The sequence below is a fragment of the Scleropages formosus genome, chromosome 25 (assembly GCF_900964775.1).
Source record: "Scleropages formosus chromosome 25, fSclFor1.1, whole genome shotgun sequence".
Taxonomy (NCBI): Eukaryota; Metazoa; Chordata; class Actinopteri; order Osteoglossiformes; family Osteoglossidae; genus Scleropages; species Scleropages formosus.
Window position 1 is genome coordinate 9856795 of NC_041830.1, and position 20216 is coordinate 9877010.

Below are 20216 nucleotides of genomic sequence, written 5' to 3' on the forward strand. Positions count from 1 at the left end.
AAGGAAAGCAAGTGAGTACAACGCTAAAGAAAGCACTGTACATTCCTTCATATCCACAAGACATATTCTCTGTTAAAGCAGCGACTGGCAACGGGGCTTCTGTTCGTTTTCGACAAGGACATAACGAGCTCATCCACAAGGATGGCACGAGATTTGAAATAAAAGAGTATAATAGACTGTACTATCTAAACACTATAGACATTCAAACTTGGCACGAAATCCTCGGCCACTGCAACTATGATGATGTTTCCAAGTTGCCAGATATTGTGGAAGGAATGGAAATCAAAGGAAAGATTGACAAGTCCAAACTGCACTGTGAAATCTGCACACAAGGCAAATTTGTGCAAAGCAGGAACAGAGAACCCGATGCACGTGCCAAAGTCCCACTTGAACTTGTGCACACAGACTTGGCTGGTCCTATTCAACCAGAGGCTAAAGATGGTCACAGGTATGCACTTGTATTTGTTGATGATTTCTCAGGCACAATATTTGTTTACTTCCTGAAAGCGAAAAGTGACACTGTAAAGGCTACGGAAAAATTCCTAGCAGACACTGCTCCTTATGGTACTGTAAAGTGCATTAGGTCAGATAATGGCACTGAATTCACAGCAACAAATTTTCGGTCATTGCTAAGCAAAAATCGCATTAAACATGAGACCTCTGCACCGTATTCACCCCACCAAAACGGTACTGCTGAAAGAAGTTGGCGAACATTGTTTGAAATGGCCAGATGCATGCTCATTGAGAGTAAATTACCAAAAGAGTTATGGACTTACGCTGTGATGACTGCTGCAGTAATTCGCAACAGATGCATTAATAACAGAGTAAAGCAGACTCCATACTACATGTTGACAGGAAGAAAACCAGATCTTTCAAAGATGAGAATTTTTGGATCCATGTGCTATGCATACAAACACGACAGAAAGAAGCTAGATTCACGTTGTGAGAAGGGAATATTTGTTGGGTATGACAAGAATAGCCCTTCATACCTAGTGTATTACACAGACACTGGAAGAGTCCTTAAACACAGGCTTGTCAAATTCTTCAAGAAATGTGCTGTCGAGCAGCAAACTCAAACTGACCCACAAATACCAGATGAGGATGTTTATGGGGGAAGTTATTTGCCATCTAAGATAACAATGAAACATATAAGGCTAGATATGTTGCTAAGGGTTATAGTCAAGTAATGGGAAGAGACTATAAGGAAACCTTTTCTCCAACAGCAAATATCACATCAGTTCGTGTCTTGATGCAAATGGCAGCACAGTATGACCTTGTTCTACATCAGATGGATGTGAAAACGGCTTACTTACATGCTCCAATTGATTGTGAGATCTATGTGGAACAGCCAGAAGGTTTTGAGGTAAAATCGAATACTGGTGAAAAACTTGTCTGTAAACTGAACAAGTCATTGTATGGTCTGAAACAGTCAGGTAGAAACTGGAATAAGTTACTGCATGATTACCTGAGTGAAAATGACTTTATGCAAAATCCTGCAGACTCTTGTGTCTACAGCAGACAAACTGGAAAAGAGAGAGTGATGCTAATAATCTGGGTTGATGATCTGATTATTGCTTCTAGTACCAACGAGTTACTAAATGATGTGAAAAGGATGCTGACAGCTAAATTCAAGATGAAAGACCTTGGTAAATTGAAACATTTCCTAGGCATTGATTTTGAGCAAATGGATGGAGTTGTGACAATGAATCAAAAGGGGTACATCTTAAAAATACTGGAAAGGTTCAACATGTCGAATAGTAAGTCCAGATCGACCCCATGTGAACAAAAGCTAGAGTATAACGGTGATGGAAACTCTGTAAACCACACAAAGTATCGTGAAGCAGTAGGTAGTTTGATCTATCTAATGACATGTACTAGACCAGATCTTAGTTGGGCTGTGAGTAAATTGTCTCAATCTATGTCAAAACCAAATGAGCAACACTGGTGTACAGTGAAACATGTGATGAGGTATCTGAAAGGTACAGTAAACCAAGAACTGACGTACAAGAAGAGTAACGAGAAGCTGAAACTTACGGCATACAGCGATGCTGACTGGGCATCAGATCCAAATGACAGACGAAGTACGACTGGATACTGTTTTAGTCTAACCAAAAATGGTCCCCTCATTTCCTGGAAGTCAAAGAAGCAGCCTACAGTTGCTTTGTCAACATGCGAAGCGGAATATATGGCACTGGCTGCGACCACACAAGAAAGTCTGTACCTTGTACAATTGATGAATGGACTGGAAAATGGATGTCAGTATGCACCGGTAAAAATCTTTGAGGATAACCAAGGTGCAATTGCTCTTTCCAAAAACCCTGTTTGTCGACAAAGATGTAAACACGTTGACGTTAGGTACCACTTCATTCGATCAGCAATTAGTGATGGTAAAATAACAATTGAGTACTGTCCAACAACAGAAATGGTTGCTGATGTGATGACTAAACCAATGACGAAGTATAAGAAAGAAAAGTTTGAAAGCTTTATGTTTGGGGCATAAATGTTGCTGATACATGAATGTAACTGTGTTGTATTGTAAATGGACCTGTAGAGAATGAGAGCAAGTGGGGGTGTTGGAGATTCTATTCAGTGTGCTCTCATGTTGGTGAAGTATCGATCACATGCCCTTTGTTGTGCGTGATGTGTTCTGATGAAGCACGTACGTAAATAAATGTTCTCCCCTTCCGGTTTAAGCAAACCGATGGTGTGAACGTGTACTTTGCTACCTCCGTTAAGTATAATCTATTTACCACTTCTCAAACGCAGAGATGGCTGCGCCAACACGGTGCCTCACCTCTTTTGGCACTGCCGTTATACCAAACAGCTATGGAGAGATGTCTCAAAATTTATTATTGATAAATTGTGTAAGGATTTTGCTTTGTATTATAAATGTGTACTCTTTGGGTTCTTCCGTTTTGATAAGCACACAGAGAAACAGATTAATTTATTAATCGTTTTGGCTAAATATCATACACACAGGTCAAAATTTGCTAATAAAAAGCCTGTATTTTCTGTTTTTCTTAAAGAAGTTAAGCAGTACATTGACACTATCAAGGAGTGTGATAATAAGAAGGATATTAAGACTGTTTCTTATTGTGATATTTTTAAGGTCTTGATGTAATGTTTGGTTATTGGAGTGTTTTATAATTTACGTTTTTTTTTTTTTTTTTTTTTTTTTTTTAATTACCCCTGGCTAGGTTGATTGTTCTGAATTAATGTTCTGGTATTGTGTGTGATTTTTTCAATAAAAAAAATATATATAAATACTTCCTGAATTATTTAAAAAAAAAATTAAAAAATAAATAAAAATAAAACACGGAAGGAAGCAGTAAACAAACTAAACAAGTAGAACAAACAAAACAAATTCCACTGTGGCAAAAAACAGACTGCACGAAAAGCTTGACGTAGCTCCCTTTTAGTCTTCGTACGGTAAACGAAGACTTGGTCCCTTGGAGTGAAGCGGGACAGAGGCGAGTGCTGCCCCCAGGCGGCCGGAGGAACGAAACTACATGCAGTCAATGGGGATGGGATGGGTGGCAGGAAGATGATGATGTATGTGGGTTATATTGTATGTTATTGTAAAATTCATCACCAGTATTACTCCGCAGTCATAATTAATCTATATTAATAAACACTAATGGGGCCAATATCAATTGTCACCTGAAAATATACAGAATGCCACAGTAAAATTCCTTGATATTTCATAAGCAAATGGTATGACCCTTACTGACTTGCTAATACAAGTAATGGGAAATAATGAGTTCATTCATTCTTGTAGCTCATGCTCTTCTTCATATATACATTACATTTATTCATTTATCTTATGTTTTTCCGAGCGAATCATAATGTTAAGCTGCCTACAGTTACTTACCCATTTATACAGCTGGGTCATTTTACTGGAGTAATTTAGGCTAAGTACCCTGCTCAAGGGTACTGCAGCTTGGGTGGGATTCACACCTGCCACTTTTGGGTACAAACGCAGTAGGTATAACCAATACACTACCAGCTGCCACTTGTTCAAAGGGACTTATGTTAAGCACCTTACCATAATTTATCAAACTCTAAAGCTGGGTAATTTTTACTATACCACTTTAGGGTAAAAACCTTCATCAACAGCACTATAGCAGGAGCAGGGACTCAAACCCAAGCCCTGTAAGTGAATGGTAGCTGCTCTAACCGTTATTCTCCCAGCTCTTTATAATCTATTACCTTTACCATGACTAATTAAAAATTTAATGCATTATAAAGTGTGGGGCGTGGTGGCGCAGTGGGTTGGAGTGGGTGCTGCTCTCTGGTGGGTCTAGGGTTTGAGTCCCGCTTGGGGTGCCTTGCGATGGACTGGCGTCCCGTCCTGGGTGTGTCCCCTCCTCCTCCAGCCTTATACCCTGTGTTGCTGGGTTAAGCTCCAGCTCCCTGCAACCCTATATGGGACAAGTGGTTTCAGATGGTGTGTGTGCATTATAATGTAACCCGTGTGTTCAATATGTGCAGTAAATCATCCCTAGTGTTGGATAAATTTTCTCTTTACAAATTATGTGGTGCACACTATTAACAATCAAAGTTACTGTGTTTTGTGGAATAAAAACTCTCACACACACACATCTGTTTGTCCCATACGGGGTCATGGTGAGCCAGAGCCTAACCTGGCAACACAGGGCATAAGGCTGGGGTGGAGGGGACACACCCAGGACAGGACACCAGTCTGTCGCAAGGTACCCCCAAGCGGGACTCGAACCCGAGACCCACTGGAGAGCAGGACCCAGTCAGACCCACTGCGCCACTGCGCCACCGCACCCCCCCTAAAAACTCCCCCAATTAGCAAATTTTCCATTATTACTGTCGCTCAGGCAAGACCAACTGTCACATTTTGGGAAAACAGTTTTGCTCATACCGCCCAGACAAAGTAGTCTTTAATACAACACAATGAACTCAAAGTACACGAGTGATTCACAAACTGGTTTATTTGTGTTAAAAGAATCGATTTCAAAAGTTTGGTGATCATGAGTGAGCAATAATAGAATCTTAAATATTTCTCTGTATTAAAATAAAATGCCTAGAAAATTTTTTTTTAAAAAAAGACAAACATTCTCAATATATTACTGACACCTGTAATTACCTGGTGAAGGTCATGCACTAACTGAAATATTGCACGCTTTTGTCAAACTCACTCACAAACATTACATACCACCCTCTGCCACATGCTCCTCTCGAACCCTGGCTCCGTGCCTGTGCATTGCTCGGTGAACGTCACGTGCACTCGTGAACTTGTGTTAATAGGAGACCGGGTTCGTCCCTTCGACCCCAGACTGGGGGTCCCATCTCCGAAGCGCCGCCCTCCAGCAGGGCCCGTTTCGCCTTTGCTGCCTGTCTCTGACCTCTGACCTCTGACACAGCAACGCCACTGGCTGTCCCCCTGAGCAACCAGCTCTATAAAGAGGTTATTATTACATATCACAGTGCCACTATTAACACACAGAGAGGAGAAAACAGAGCTCTGCATGTGAAGACATCAGAGTGGAAGTTTCAAACAGTGTAAACACTAATACTGCTTCATAAAAACACAAGGGATGAAGAAAGATGGTCGTGGGATGTGACCGACTGTCATACCGCAGCCCTCGCCCCTCGTTGGCCGCTTCTCCTCCTCGTCTTTCGCTTCCGATTTACAGTACAGCGCTAACCGAGAACCAGACAATTGGTCCTATAATTAAGACTTCATGAGAATCATTCACGATGTACACTGGCTCCTCGTGTCCCAGAAGGCTGAGTTCTGAATTTTTCAAGACTTGCTTTCCAGTTTATCTATTTTATTGCATTTCTTCACCTCTCTTTTTTGTAACACTTCTGTCCGGAGCGAACGTGGCCTGTGTTTGCCCTCTGAGCCGAAGGATCGGGGTAAATGGCACTCAGAGTAGGAGCGCGGGACCATCTGAATCCAACTCACTCCCCCAGTGTTTACAGGCCACGTCTGGTGTTCCTGGGTGTCGGTGATCAGTAGCAAGATGAGGATCGCTGCGCATTTATGGGATGAATCGGTCAAAATCAGCACGGAATAGAGGTTTATGGAGACGATGCATTTTCAATTAGTTTGCGGTTTCAGTTTCAAACGTGGCACAAAGTGAATAAAAATATTTTTAATGTATTTTTATGAGCTGTAGCAACATTTGAGGTTTTCATAGAACCTCACCAGCGAAATGATGGCACGGCATCTGTTTTATTACCTTTTTATTCATTGTAACCTAGTGGCTTTGGAGAAAATGAGCTGCGAAGAGACTTCTGGTCCAAACTGTGTTCAGAAATTGAGGAGCCAGTGTACACACACACACACACACACACACACACACACACACACACACACACACACACACACGTCTGGCTCTCTGTTCCAGGTGCCTTGCAGACTGTGTGTCAGTGCTCCAGTGTGCGGCACAGCAGACACTTCATCCTATGGTTCCTCAACAATTCGTAATATCAAAGAAATGAATGTAGTATAGGAATGTGTATTTGCTGCACAGCCGTCCCTTGTCAAGAGCTGGAGGGAGGCTGCGAGTCGTGCCGTTCTCCCTCCTTCAAGGACGCAGCCCCGCTGACCTGTCGGTGGATGTCGGGGGACGAAATGGGGCCCCCCAGTGGCTTCCACCTGTACTCGGAGTGACCCCATCCCTTTGAAGCCGGTTCCCCTGGAGGGGGCCCTTTTCCAGAAGAGAGCAACGCTCACAGGGCACGACGATTGGGACGTGTGTTGGACTGGCAGGGAAGGGTCAGTCTCTCCCCCGTCCCCTTTGTCACCGCATGTACGAGGGGGCTGGAGTTCCAGAGCAAAGCGAGTCCAGCTTCGTCCCTTACGGTGACCGCGCAGAACCTCGTATCCCAGCGGCCCCCGTGCGATGCGGCTCCTGCTCCGCGGCACCCTGTGGCATCCGCTGCGGTTTTGATCCCATCACCCCGGCGACACAGGTAGGAGGCAGCACTGTCTCAATACTGGATGTGGGGAAGGGGCAACAGGTCTCACCTGGAGGGGGGGGCACACCAGCAGGTAGCGCTCACAAGTCCCCCAGGGCCGGCGCACCTGTGACGGTCGAACATATGGTTAGAATCACAGTCTCACTGGAATCTTTGAATAATATTTTTAAATACTCAGAACCACACCTCTGATTTTCCTACGGCGTCTCAGAATCAGAGGTGAATAATATCAAATTACTTTTACTCTGTTACTTGTCTTCTAGTCTGTTACTTGTCTTTTGGAAGAAATTGTATTTCGTAACATTAAAAAAGCTTCATTTGAACCGAAATAACTTGAATAGGATTTTGGCCTGATACTTTTTTTTTTACTTTTATTCTCCTAAATTTTCGGATGAGTCCTTTCACTTTTACTTGAGTAACCATTTTTTAAAAGTAACAGTACTTTTTCCTGAGTGCTGTGGCTACTCGACCCACCTCTGCTAAGGACGGTAGGTGATATGACTGCAACTGTAATTTGGGATTTGGTCTTAGTATAATCTTTGGTTTGACATGAAACTCCAGTCGCCTGATATATTCATTTACTTTTGAAGCAAATTTTTTTTTTTTTTAAAATGTGTGAATGCACTAGTCTTTTAATTTTTAAAGTACAAATTATTATTTCTACCCTCTGGAACATCAGCTGGTGTTGACTTAGAGGAGTCACTAGCCAGTAATGTCAGACAGGGGGCGCCGCTCTCTTCTGTGGACAGAGAATGGACATGGACATCAGGAAAAAACTTAACTCAACAACCTCAGACACAACTCATCTGGCACAAAACATCCACTCAGTGAACATCAGTTTAATTTAATTCAGTTAATTAATTTCCTTTAACTTAAATGGGGAAAAATTACAATGCATTCCAAAATGCACACAAATTTAGCCCAAACTGAGTACAGTGACATTTATACACACGAGTCATTGCGTAATGACAGTGATTCCTAAGAAATATGTTTTTGTTTCTTGATAATTATAAAGAAAATGAAAATGATAAAGAACTGATAAGGATAAAATGATAAAGAACTGGAAAACCTGAACGAGTGACTTGCTGCTGGAAGACAAAGGCAGACGAGAGTTTAATACTTATTGAGGTGAGGAGCTCCTGCTCGGTATGAGTGTTATGGCACTGCTGACACAAAACTTTCATAAGACGTGTGACAGCAAGAGGCAGCTTGTGACAGGGAGTCCTGCTCACATTGGAGGAGCTCTGGTAGTTTGCCTACAGCAATAGAAAGCAAGCAGAGAGGGTGTCCATGTGGGGCCTTAGAACTATGGAATATGTGTGTGTGTGTGTGTGTGTGTATACGCGTGTGTGGTGTGACAGCAGCATGGATGTGAAGGTGCTGTGGATTACTGAGGGTGTGTGTTTCCTGATGTCTGAGGAACCTGAGTAGCCCTGTTGAAACTAAAGAATCTGTGGAGCCATGAGAAATCCTCAGCAGTGTGAGCCCTAGAGAAGCAGAGAAGCGTTGGGGAAGCTGGGGAACCATGAGGAAGCAAAGAAACCCGAAGGTATGTGAGGAGTCGTGAAGAATTGTGAGCAAGCTGAAGATCTCTGAGGAAGCTGAGGATCTCTGAGGATGCAGAGATATCCTGCGGAAGCTAAGAAACCCTCAGGAATCTGATAGAACCATGAGGAATTCTCAGCAAGCTGAGGATGATTCAGGATGCTCAGGAGTGCTGGGCAAGCTGAGAAACCATGAAGAAAGTTAGGAATAATGCAAAAGTTGAAGAATCACGAGGAACCCCGAGAAATGCTACGCAGCTCTGATGAAGCTGACGAGCCCTGGGGAAGTTGATGACTCATGAGCAAGCCGATGAACCGTGAGGAAGACAAGAAACCCAAAGGAGTCTGAAGAGCTATGAAAAATCCAACACAAGTGGAGGATCCCTGGAAGCTCAGAATCTCTGAGGATGCTGAAAATTCCTGGAGAAACCATGAGAATTACAAGGAACTCTGATGAAACTGAGGAACCATGAGGAAGGTGAGGAGCCATGAGGAAACTGAGGAAGCTGGAAAATTTAGAGGAGGCTTAGGAACCCTAGAATACTTTAATACAATGTCTGTCATGATTAAAAAACATTTAAGCGCAGTATGGAACCTTAACCACTTTAGTAACAAGTCAGGATGGCAGGTGAATCACTTGCAGACACTTACCCATCTCCTCTTCAGAGATGCAGAGGCTTTCTATCTCCCCACGAAGCCGCGCCATCTCCCTCTCCAGCTCTCCGTTTCTCCTCTCCGCCTCCTGGAGCCGCCTGTTGGAGGGTTGGGGATGGGCAAGAGCAAGGAGGCACCATTAAATTGAGAGCCAATTACCCCCTGGGCTGTAGACAACCAGCCATAAGGGAACCAAATATGAAAATTAATACAACACTCCTTTATATACAGAGAATTATTTACTCAAATACACCTGTGTCAACAATCTGAATCTGTAAACTTTATATACACTGGCTCCTCCACTTACAAACACCACGCTGACTCAGACTCACACTCGTACTCTGTGTGCTCTGTACTGTCATGCACAGCAACAAAGAGAGAAGAAAATGAAAATAAGCAGAAGAATGTTCACATCTTGGGAAATTCATAACCTGAGTGTTTGTAACATGGGGAGCCAGCGGAGATGATTCAAAGTGCAGTTACAAATTGTTTGGAAGATGTGATCTACATAGGAATGGTGTGTCAGAAACTGAGAAGTTTAGCTGTGACTTGAGACAGCTGTGGTGTGACAATCAATCCTGATGAGAGAGAATCCCTTCATTTACATTTATTTACTTAGCAGATGCTTTTTTCGAAAGCAACTTCCAATGAACTCCATGTAGTGGTATCAGCCCACACACCTTATTCACCAAGGTGACTTACACTGCTAGATACACTAATTACACTGGGTCACTCATCCATACATCAGTGGAACTCACTCTCTCTGTCACTCACACACTTTGGGGGAACCTGAAGAGCATGTCTTTGGACTGTGGGAGGAAACCAGAGCACCCAGAGGAAACCCACACAGACACAGGGAGAACATGCAAACTCCACAAAGGCTAAACAGGGATCGAACCCACGTCCTCTCGCACCACCCAGGTATTGCGAGACAGCAGCGCTACTCCCTGTGCCACCGTGCCTTCCAGAATGTTCTGTCCCTGCTGTCGGCCTCCCGCAGGCACCTGTGCAGGTCTTCGTTGCGTGTTGTGCTCGGCTCGGCCTTGGACGATGGCAGCTCTGCAGTTGCCTGCTTGGTCAGCTGGGGGGGCTGCGGTAGCGGCGAAACCTCAGCGGACGAGTCGTCCGTCGGCTCCCATGCTGGATTCTGAAACACACACACAGTTATTTGTAAAATAAGCAAATAATGCATGTATTCACGGTCATTCTTCCCCTACCACCCGCCTACCAGCTTCTCCTGAAACCTGAGGCTCTCGTAGTCTCTCACGGGCTGTCTGTCGATCTCCATCATGATGTCCTGACTTCTGTCTTGTGCCCCCGTCTCTCTGCAGCGCAGGACATTAAAAGAGCACCTTCATGAATTTAACTCCCCCGTAGACTGCATTTCTGCAATAAGGACAGGAGATGGGAACACAGCTCACCTGGTGGTTGTGTATGAGTAACCCACAAAGGCCAGGTGCACCCCCACCGGGGCCCTGTCCATTACGTCAGACAGCGTCTCCTGCCAGTCACAAAAATACCCGGGTTTAATGAACGCAAATGATGTCCTTTCCGGTTTAAAAGGTTATTAGCATACTGTTGGTTTGGTCAAGTTTCAGAAAATTGAGTATGCTTGCATAAATACACAATTTATGATTCGAAAAACGTGCAAGCACAGATCTCTACACAAACTAGAAACATAACATGTAGAGATCTAAGCAAAAAGATTTTTTTCTTTGCTCGAAACTGTGGTGAGCTGTATGTATATACATATTTATAGTCTTTGAACTACACTGGATCCACAGCTTACGAACACTACTGGGAACGGAAGTGTGTTCATAACTCATATTGTTTGTAACTCCGAAGTCATTTTGCCCCACCTAAAAATAAAAACTTAATACATATATCACTTTACTTGTTTGCTGGTTAGGTTATGTGAAACCGTCCTGGATATAGCTATAATAATTAAAAAAATATTTTTTATGACATTTTAATATTTCATGAACTTTGAGCTTCAGTAAAATTAAAATTGAAACTAATTTAAAATGACTGAAGAATATGTCTCCTCAAACTCCTGCTCAATGCTGATTACTGACTGATTCATCCCATGAACACATGTAATGTTCATCATCTTATTATTGATCGCTGACACTCAAGAACACCAGAGCTGTAAACACTGTGGAAAGGAGATGAATTAAGGCGGCTCCACATTCCTATTCTGCTTGTTTGCTCTTTACTGCCGTCTATTAGCTTACTGCAAAAACACAGGTCGTGTTGTTTCCTCATTCTGTATAGAATACACTGTTAAGAAAAAGCTATTGAGAATCTTTATATCTCTGAAACTTTGTAATTTGACTTCTTAACTGGAGAAGCCCGTAAGAAAACTGAAAAGACAAAGTGTAAAAATTGCCAGTTATTCACCATTTCGCTGAGGCAGTCGTCCAGAACGTCGAAGTTGGACGTGTCAGTGGCGTTGGAGACCTCGGGTCGAAAAGGCGCCGGGTGGAGGTGTAAGGAGTGCCAGTCCAGGTTGGAGAAAAAGGGGTGCTTCCGGAAGTCTCCGGAGCCATTGGACCCCAGTCGCACCTCCCTCTCGCATATGAGGCCCTCGATAAGCCCTCGCGCCTCTTCTGAAATCTCAGGTCCCGAGAGCGGGAACTCAAAGTACTCCTGCAGTGCATGGGGTCACGCCCCCAGAAGTCTTTTACAAGATTCAGCAGACCTGAGCTTTTATAACAAGGCCAAGAAATCCAAATCATCTAAATTGCACTGAAGCCGCTTTTGTCACATACACAAGCACACATGCAGTGTTTTCATAATCCATTTTGTATGTGTCTCTCAAAGGGCAGAGCCCACCTTAAAGTGGATGATCTTGGCGTAGGTCTCCGAGATGGACTCGGCATAGAAAGGCGTGGTTCCGAACAGCATCTCGTAGGCGCAGATTCCCACCGCCCACCAGTCGCACTCCAGTCCGTAGCCACCGCCCCCCTCCACTGCCCGCAGGATCTCTGGAGACAAGTAGTCCGGTGTGCCCACCGCCAGGGACGAGTGAACCTGGAAGCATCCGTGGAAAGCGAAGCATGTCAAGCTATTAGACATCAATCATTCAATCGATGTATCGATTGTGCAGCTACGAGGAATCAGTACTCGCCATGCCGTCGTCCTGCAGGCGCAGGCAGGAGCCGAAATCGCCGAGCCTCACGTGGCCCTCGGCGGTCAGCAGGATGTTGTCTGGCTTGATGTCCCTGTCCATAAGGGGCGCAATATGTAGGTACGTGGCATGTAGTGGTGGGCGGGGCTTCGCCAGCTCAATCTAGCTTACCTGTGCACGTAGCCCAGTCTGTGGACAGAGTCGATAGCCATCACCATCTCCGCCAGGTAGAACTGCGCCATGTCCTCGGGGAAGCGGTCCCCAAATTTGCTGAGCAGAGTCAGTAGGTCACCCCCTACGTAATAGTCCATCACCAGGTACTGCAGAGGGAGTGGGTAAAAATGCGGTGATGTGATAATGGGGGGGGGGGGGGGGGTCAAGCAGAAGAGCCAAGAGCAGAAGAAAAGACAACAGTTTATTCAAGTTGAGCCTGGAACCACTTGGTAAAAATAGCTTTAACCTTTTGAATTACAACTGCGTGCTACTCTGTCTGCTCGTATGTTGATATAAACGCCACAAATATGGCAAAAGACTTGCATCACCCAGCCGCCCGAGTCCACGGCAAAGGATACGGGCGGGAGGTAAAATAAAGTGGGGTGTATTGAAGCATGTCTCAGAGCTGGCGCTGAAATAAATTCTTGGTCACAATATTACCCTCTCTTGGAAAGAGGAATTAATTATAATGAAAACAATTAATACCAAGTAGTTGTCATCCTGGAAGGCGTAGTAAAGCTCAGTGATCCAGCGCCTGTCTCCTTTCACCAGCACCTCTCTCTCCTCCTGGTAGCATGCCGTCTGACCCGGGGGTGGGGGGGGATGGAAGGGGCCCACAAATAGCATTTATTTAAAAAAATGCAGACAATGCAAACATCAAACCGCATCAAAGAGCTCATTAAAGGCCTCTGGGAAGATAAGAAAACATAACCCAGTGTATTTAGATTTATCTGCACTTTCCTCACTTATCCATTTCCTAAAATTTCCGTCGGTATGGCAACAAGCATGACCTGCGTTTTCTCCCAGCTAATATTTGACAGTAAAGAGGACCCCAACAAAAGAGGAGTGCATGACCGCCTTAATTCAACTCACTTCCACAGTGTTTACAGTTTGTTCCTGGTGTTCCTGAATGCTGGTGAACAATATCAAGAGGAGGAAAGTTCCACCCGCTTATGGGATTTACCAGTGAACAACTAGAACTGAACAGGAGTTTATGGAGACAACACATTTTTATTTTCAGTTCGTTTCAATTTTATTTTTAATGTAGCTTTAAGTTAACGAAAAAGCAAGAAGAAAAAGCATTACATAATAATAATAAGTTTATAGTCACAGGGATATGTGAGATTTTTACAGAACCTTACCTGTAAATAATTTGAGAGCTGTAAATTATTTAATCTGTATGATTAACCTTTCATTAATTGCGATAAAAGCGACATCAGAATTCAAAATGAAATGAATCACAAACTTCTTGTCGAGGCTATGTTTGTAAGACGAGGGAATGATGCTATGAGTAGGCACCTTGGATGTCCAGTGAGAAGTTCTGTCTCACCTCTCCATGCTTTAACATGTCCCACTTGTTCATGATCTTCAAGGCGTATACCTGCTGCGTTCCACGCATACGTGCCAAGGCGACCTGCGGGGGGAGCACTCTGTTTTCTCTAATAAATAGAAAGACCCACCCCTTCGGTCAAAACTCTGCGGTAACTAAACTCAGCCTCCTCACCTCGCTGAACGTTCCTCGGCCGATGACTTTGAGGATGTCGAAGTCATCCCTCTGAATTCGAGTCTTCTTCACCTGCCTCACCAGGGGCTCAGCTGTGATTGGAGGAGAAGGGAGAGGGAGCGTTGTGATTGGCTATTCACACTTAAGAATAACAGCAGGCAAAATCTCAATGGGTTGGTTCTTTTCTCACAGGCTCATTGATATCGATTTGATCAGCAACTCTAACGCTGTTAATATGGATTTGTTTATACGGGACGTAGTTACTCCTTCCTTCGTGCACGGTGTTTACAATAAATTTCCTTGCTTTGTTGAGATGGCCCCCTTCATTTCCATCTACCTGTCAAACAAGCACTTGAGAGGATCGGCAAGGTCAAACCGCTCCTGGGAGACAGAGACAACAAATAAAGCTGAATGGTGGACGGTGCGAGGCGGCCCCCTGAGGAGTGTCCGTTTCTCCTTTAAGAAATCTCCAGTCAGAAATAGAACGCGGGGGCCTAAGAATAGCTGTCCCTGTTTAAGACTTTTTTAAGGCAAGTATTCCAGGCGTGTGGAGTTCCTTCCCTCGCTTGTTCGCTCTCTCGCTCGCTTTCTCTCCCGTGCACCCAGGAATGCAGGCGAGACCAAGGCAACAGTGTAAACTGTTTTAATGGAAAAGAGCGAGGAAGCTTCCAGAAACAGCCGGTCTTGGCCCATCCTTCAGCAACAGACATGCATGTATAGTTTTTCTGGGGGCAGCAGGTGGCGCAGTTGTTAGAGCCCATACAGACTACCAGCTCTGAATCCAATCCCACACTGTAGTACCCCTGATCTGTGTATTTTACTGTCCAGAAAAGCTTGAATAGTTAAATAAAAAAAAATAAACTAGCAACCTTGATCTTCAATGGAAAGATTAGACTAGGCGCTGACACCTTGGTCTCTTCCTCACGGTGGGACAACCCTCCGTCCACTAATGCTTCCTTAAGACTATCCAGCGAGAGGACACTTTCCATCACATCCGTCATACTGTGCCTTTACAGCGCCTCCTAGAGGATGCTGGAAGAGAGCGCCACACGCTAAACTTTACCAAATACAGCACACCAGTGCATTGTGGGAGATCAGTGCTCACAAACCATGCTTTGTTCAGCTCCAACTGTGGGGCCACACGGTTCACCGAGGAATACGTGGGTGGTAGCCAACGTCCCCTCCCAGAAGCCTGACAGGGGAGTGACGGAGAGCAGGGCCCCTGCGGCGTGGGTGTTACCGCGCTGTTTACCCTGTCCAGTGCGCCTGCCAGCCTCATAAATGGAAATCTCTTTGGTGGGGGACCTATGTAGAGACATAGAGGTATACTGCTCCATCTCCATTTTGTTCATGCCTCCAAGAGCCATCAGCCCCCACACAAATCCCCTCACCTGCCCCCTTGCACCCCCCCAGTGGGTGGGGGGCTAAGCACTCCACCAGCAGCTCCATAGTTTGGTCCCCGATGCCAAGACTAGCACAACCTCGACTCGCACCCTCACTCCCAGCTATCTGACCTCTGACCCCTCCAGGACAAACCTCGGACAGTCCTACATTAAGGAATCTAGGCCGAGACACAGGCCTTGGCTCCAGGTTCAAGCAGCCCAGCCATCCCAGACAATTTCTTTCTGTGCGCTTGGGCTGCTCGATGAGTTTTTATTTTTGAGAATGGAAAACAGACAGAAGGTCAGTTTGTTCCCGTGTGTGTTGACTCTGGCCGTGTCCCTGACTGCCCTCCATCATCTGGCCTTGAACGCCCATGTAGGGAGCAGTTAGCCTGGAACTGCTAGTATAGCCGCAGGGGAGAGGGAGAGGGGGAGAGAGAGAGAGAGAGAGAGAGAGAGAGAGAGAGAGAGAACGGCAGGACTGAAGGAGAAACAGAATATTCCTTGGTATGGAATGTTATTTTGAAATTATGTGGAAACCATGTTTATATTTTGAGACAGATGTTTAAAAATGACTATAAATGCTGCTTTGGTAAAATTATTAAGTCATATTAATAAATTACTTTGAAATTGGAATTTCATAACTGAGAGACAGAGTGGGCAGGCTGGAGAGAGAGCATGGCGGGGGGACAAAAGGGAGAAGGGTATGAGAGGGGTGAGAGGAGAGGCAGTGATTGGTTGAATGATTTTAGGGTGACAGTATAAGAGGGAATAAGGAATGAGAGCAGCAGGATAGGGAGCGGAGACACCTGATGACAGGAAGGACACCAGAATATTTGGTGATTAATCACCAAATATTAATTGTCAGGGTGCCAATTATTGAGACTCCTGTGTTTTGTAGAGAAAAAGTGCACTTCTCAGGAAAATTAGGTTTGATAAAATATTGTGTTAAAATAAAAGTATATGGCTTTCCAATATGTTTAAGCCCAAAAAAATGTATATATTGTTCATTTTATGTGCTAATTTTTGCTCATTTTCCTAAAGGGTGCCAGTACTTCTGGAATTTACTGTCTCCAAACCCAGAGCCCAGGAGCAGTTATCTGTGGACTGTACTGACCTCAGAATGGCAGACAAGAAAATACAGGTAATAGGTGAATATGCTAATGTGAAAAGTAAAAAAGATTCTTTATGAACTGCAAAGAGAAAAAGTGTCATCAAATAGACTGTTGACTACACAGATAGTCCCTCCAGGATGTGTGTCCACACCACTTGTGTCCATAGTGTTGAAAGAAGTGTGACCATTGTTACTGTAATTGAGTCCATCCATCTGATTGGTGCTCGTCTTCTTCTTCTTTTTCCTCCAGCTTCTCCCATCATCGCCGCTGTGTCGAGAGAATCCAACCTTCTCAGGAGTTACCCAAAGTATGATAACCTCAGCTTCCATCATTTGTGTTTCCAGTAAGACTCCCTGTTTCATCCAACATCCATCTGTTTTTGTTGCTGGCCACCCATGGTGTTCTTAAACGTCTCCTCCGGCACCACAGTTCACAAAAAGTCCATACTTCTCCTTTCCTGCTTCTTCAACCTCCAGCTTTCATGCTTTTTTACTGTGTTATTGAAAATATCACTGAATAATTCCTGTCTTTGTTCTTGTGGCTATATCAGCACGTTTGTGGACCTTTTCCGGATCTTTCTTTGCAGGTGTGCTGAGAGCTGGTCTTTTCTTGACTGCTGGATTCCTTGTTGTTGATCGCTGATCACTTTGTCTAAGTCTCCACCAACAGCACTGAGCTTTTCTGCTGTTCCAGAGACCACCGAACACACCGTGTGCAAACCAACACGTGTGTATGAGACCCTGGCGTAACGGAGACATGTAAAAGTAGCTGCGTACGAGAACAGCAGCTGGGAAAGGGCAGATGTGCTCTCTGTGAAACCAGACTGATTAACAACCCAGCAACTCTTTTAGAAACAATATTTATTCTTCTGCCTTCGGTCTCCTGGACCCGAAATGAAAAAATAAAGAAATGTACACATACTAACACACCCACGCTGTGAGACACACGTGCTAAAAGTTTGTTCTCGGACGTCCCGGCGCTGATGCTTTCCATGGCAAAACTCCGTCATCGGTCGTGTTCGGCGGTCAATGGCTTTGCTCAGTCGCTTCCATTATGGTCCTGTTGACATGCAACTGGATTCTGTATCAGAATACACAATCTGTCACTCACTACCCTTAACCGCTGGCTTGAGTCAGGGTCCTGGAGGTCCAGAGCCTATCCTGGAAGCTCAGGGAACAAGGATAAGTAGGGAAGACCCTGGATGGAATGCCAGTCCATTGCAGGATATCATAATACCACATTATAATACTGTAATAACGATGTACAATAGTATTCTGACTGGTGTGTACAGCGTAGCGCCATCTGCTGACTGCTCTGAGGTCGTCCCGAAGTGAGAATTGTGATGAAACGAGGAAAAGTAAAAGCTAAAAAGCTCTGAAGAAGGGATGGCTGTGTAGCGCGGGCGCGGCGAGGTTCGCAGGTGACACTCACCCCACTGCAGGAAGCCCGAGACGTACTTCTCCCGAGCGAAGGGCGAGGCGCGGAACTCCTGGAACACGCCTACCAGCAGGTCCAGCAGGGTCTGCAGGCCCACCGGACCGGGTGCGGTTGCTTCGCCTGCCACACTCACCTCCCGTGGCGTGGAGCCAGTCGACATGGTGCCAGAGGGGGGATTAGGGGCTCCGCCAGGCCATTGCTCCTCAAGAGGAGCCCCTCGCCAGGTTGCTCCCACCACCTCTGCTTCACCCTGGACCAGCTCCTCTCTGTCACTCTGAGGCCTTGCTTTCCCTCTGATTGGTCCTTGGTGGTCTTCCTTGCTCCCTTCCTCTTCGCCCTCCGTTTCGGTCCGTGGGTAATAACTGTCCGGCTTTCACCTCTCCCCCCTCTAAATGTCCTTCACCCCGTTGCTCACGACCAAGTCTCTGCCACCACTGAGAAACCCTTGGCAGTTCTAGCTCTGGCTTCAGCCCTTTTTTGGTGTGTCTCGCTCTCTCTCTCTCTCCCTCTCTCTCTCTCCTGCTCTCTCCTTTCCTTGAGTTCCGTCTCTTTTACCATGAAGTGACTTTTATGACCGACTTGGCTCCGCACTCTCACCTTGGCCTTCTCCCCACCTTGTTCCCCCTTCCGAGCCTCCCCGCACGTCCCTCGGATCCCTTCTCATCAAGCGGGATGTGAACGTCAGGACTTGCAGATCTCCTCCTGCTGATGCCCTCTCTCCAGGCCCTTCATAAACCTTCATCTAGAGGCCCACTCTTCCAATCCCCTCCGTTTTGTCCTCCTCTTGATGAAGCCCACGGTCCACCATCTCCCCTCTGTCTCCTCTCCTTTATCTCTCAGTGATTGTCCCCCTTTCCCTTCATCTCAGCGGACCTTAAACTGTTGAACTTCCTCTGTTTCCCTGGCGGCTTTTTCAGACCCAGCCTCCCCACTCGCCCCAATCCTGCCTCTCATTGTTTATCACTGACCCGCTCCCTCCCTCCTTCTCTTTCCACTTCTTTCTGTCCTCCAAAAGTCGCTCCGTTTTTTCCTTTTCCAGCCCCTCCACCCCTCTCCTTCTACTCGTCTTGTTTATAAATACTCTGCGGCTGCAGCCTTCTTCCACCCCTCCAAGCCTCATGTTCCTATGTTGCAAAGCGACTCGCGTAACCGATGGAGATCGGACAGCATGTGACAAGGACAGACCAGTCGTCTCTTGTCTTAGTCCCTTTACCCACCTTTATTTGTGGAGGACCACACCTGTATTACTTTGATTTATTGTGTCGCTATCCCTCCATATTGCATTCCAGTGCTCGGGTTTTCCGTGACAATATTTGGCAAGCAGGTCTTTACACAAAAAACACTTACATAGTTTAGTGCTGTTAGCCTTACCCAAGAAGGGTCTCGAACCCATCTCTTTGAGAACCATTTCTCCCAACAGCTACATAAATGAGTCCAACACCATTGGCCATGATTATCTATGTATTTTCTATTTAAATGTCACCTCTACAGACAGCTGCTTGAGGGATGTGAACCAGCAACATGGTGGTATCAGACAAGCTGGACTTTGATAATCCTGTGTCTGAAGCTCTTCATCTGTTCTTGATGCTCTTTTGTTTACTGAGCTGTATTTTGATTTCTAGAAAAAGATCTGATCAGTGCATAAGGGTACATGTAGGGGGGCACTTCCGCTGTCATGTGATGTCACTCTGGTTCAAGCATTGAGGAGCAGGTGTGGAGGAACCACCTGCGACCTGCGCTCTGCCACACACCTGTCTGCTACAGCGTGTTAATGGATCTAAGCATGGATCTACATTGCTGTGCAGTCTCGACACACCCATTCCCTCCTCTTTATCACATGTTTCTGACACACGGAGCTGACGTTCCAGCCAGAACACGTGATCTAAGAGTTCTTGGTGTGTTTGACCACACCGGAGCATCTGCAAGGATCTAAAAAGTCATAAGCAGCACAATGAGCAATTGCCTCAAATACCTCTGTGCCTAAGTAATCATGACAAAGGTGAAACAACTTCATAGACTCATGGACAGTTCATCCTCTGCCCACTGGCGCCCTCAAGTGGTTAGGAGAATAAAGGCGTTCCTATAAATCTGTCCTCACCTGTTTTATTACATTACATTATTTGGTGGTTTAGCTCATGTTATTTTTACAACCTCACTCTGGTAAGGTATACAACTGAATAAGGAGAAATGTTATATGTTAAAGCTATCAGAATGCATGCCTATTCTTAAGAAAAGAACCATTCTTGGATTAGAACCTAGAGCCTCCTGGTTGCTGAG

General features: G+C 45.3%; 1 protein-coding gene across 1 annotated transcript; it reads right to left on the reverse strand.

Annotated features, from left to right (window-relative positions):
* Positions 1-6555: 6555 nt before the first annotated feature.
* dmpk (DM1 protein kinase) lies at positions 6556-19373 on the reverse strand. Its single transcript, XM_018731010.1, has 14 exons — positions 17934-19373; positions 14006-14097; positions 13832-13915; positions 12988-13083; positions 12460-12608; positions 12289-12382; positions 11994-12191; positions 11559-11807; positions 10580-10659; positions 10387-10483; positions 10163-10305; positions 9156-9256; positions 7625-7699; positions 6556-7066 (listed from the first exon to the last, which is right to left on the reverse strand). The coding sequence occupies exons 1-14, from the start codon at positions 18097-18099 to the stop codon at positions 7041-7043; spliced, it is 1650 nt and encodes a 549-aa protein (XP_018586526.1). The 5' UTR covers positions 18100-19373; the 3' UTR covers positions 6556-7040.
* Positions 19374-20216: the final 843 nt, after the last annotated feature.

Bases quoted from the DNA above. Each gene is read 5' to 3' on its own strand.
- dmpk (XM_018731010.1), bottom strand. From the start codon at position 18,099: ATGTCGACTGGCTCCACGCCACGGGAGGTGAGTGTGGCAGGCGAAGCA. The intron at 13,916-14,005 runs GTGAGGAGGCTG...CTCCCCCCGCAG, and splicing joins GCCGAGGAACGTTCAGCGAG to GTCGCCTTGGCACGTATGCG. The intron at 12,192-12,288 runs GCGAGTACTGAT...GGATGCTTCCAG, and splicing joins GCCTGCAGGACGACGGCATG to GTTCACTCGTCCCTGGCGGT.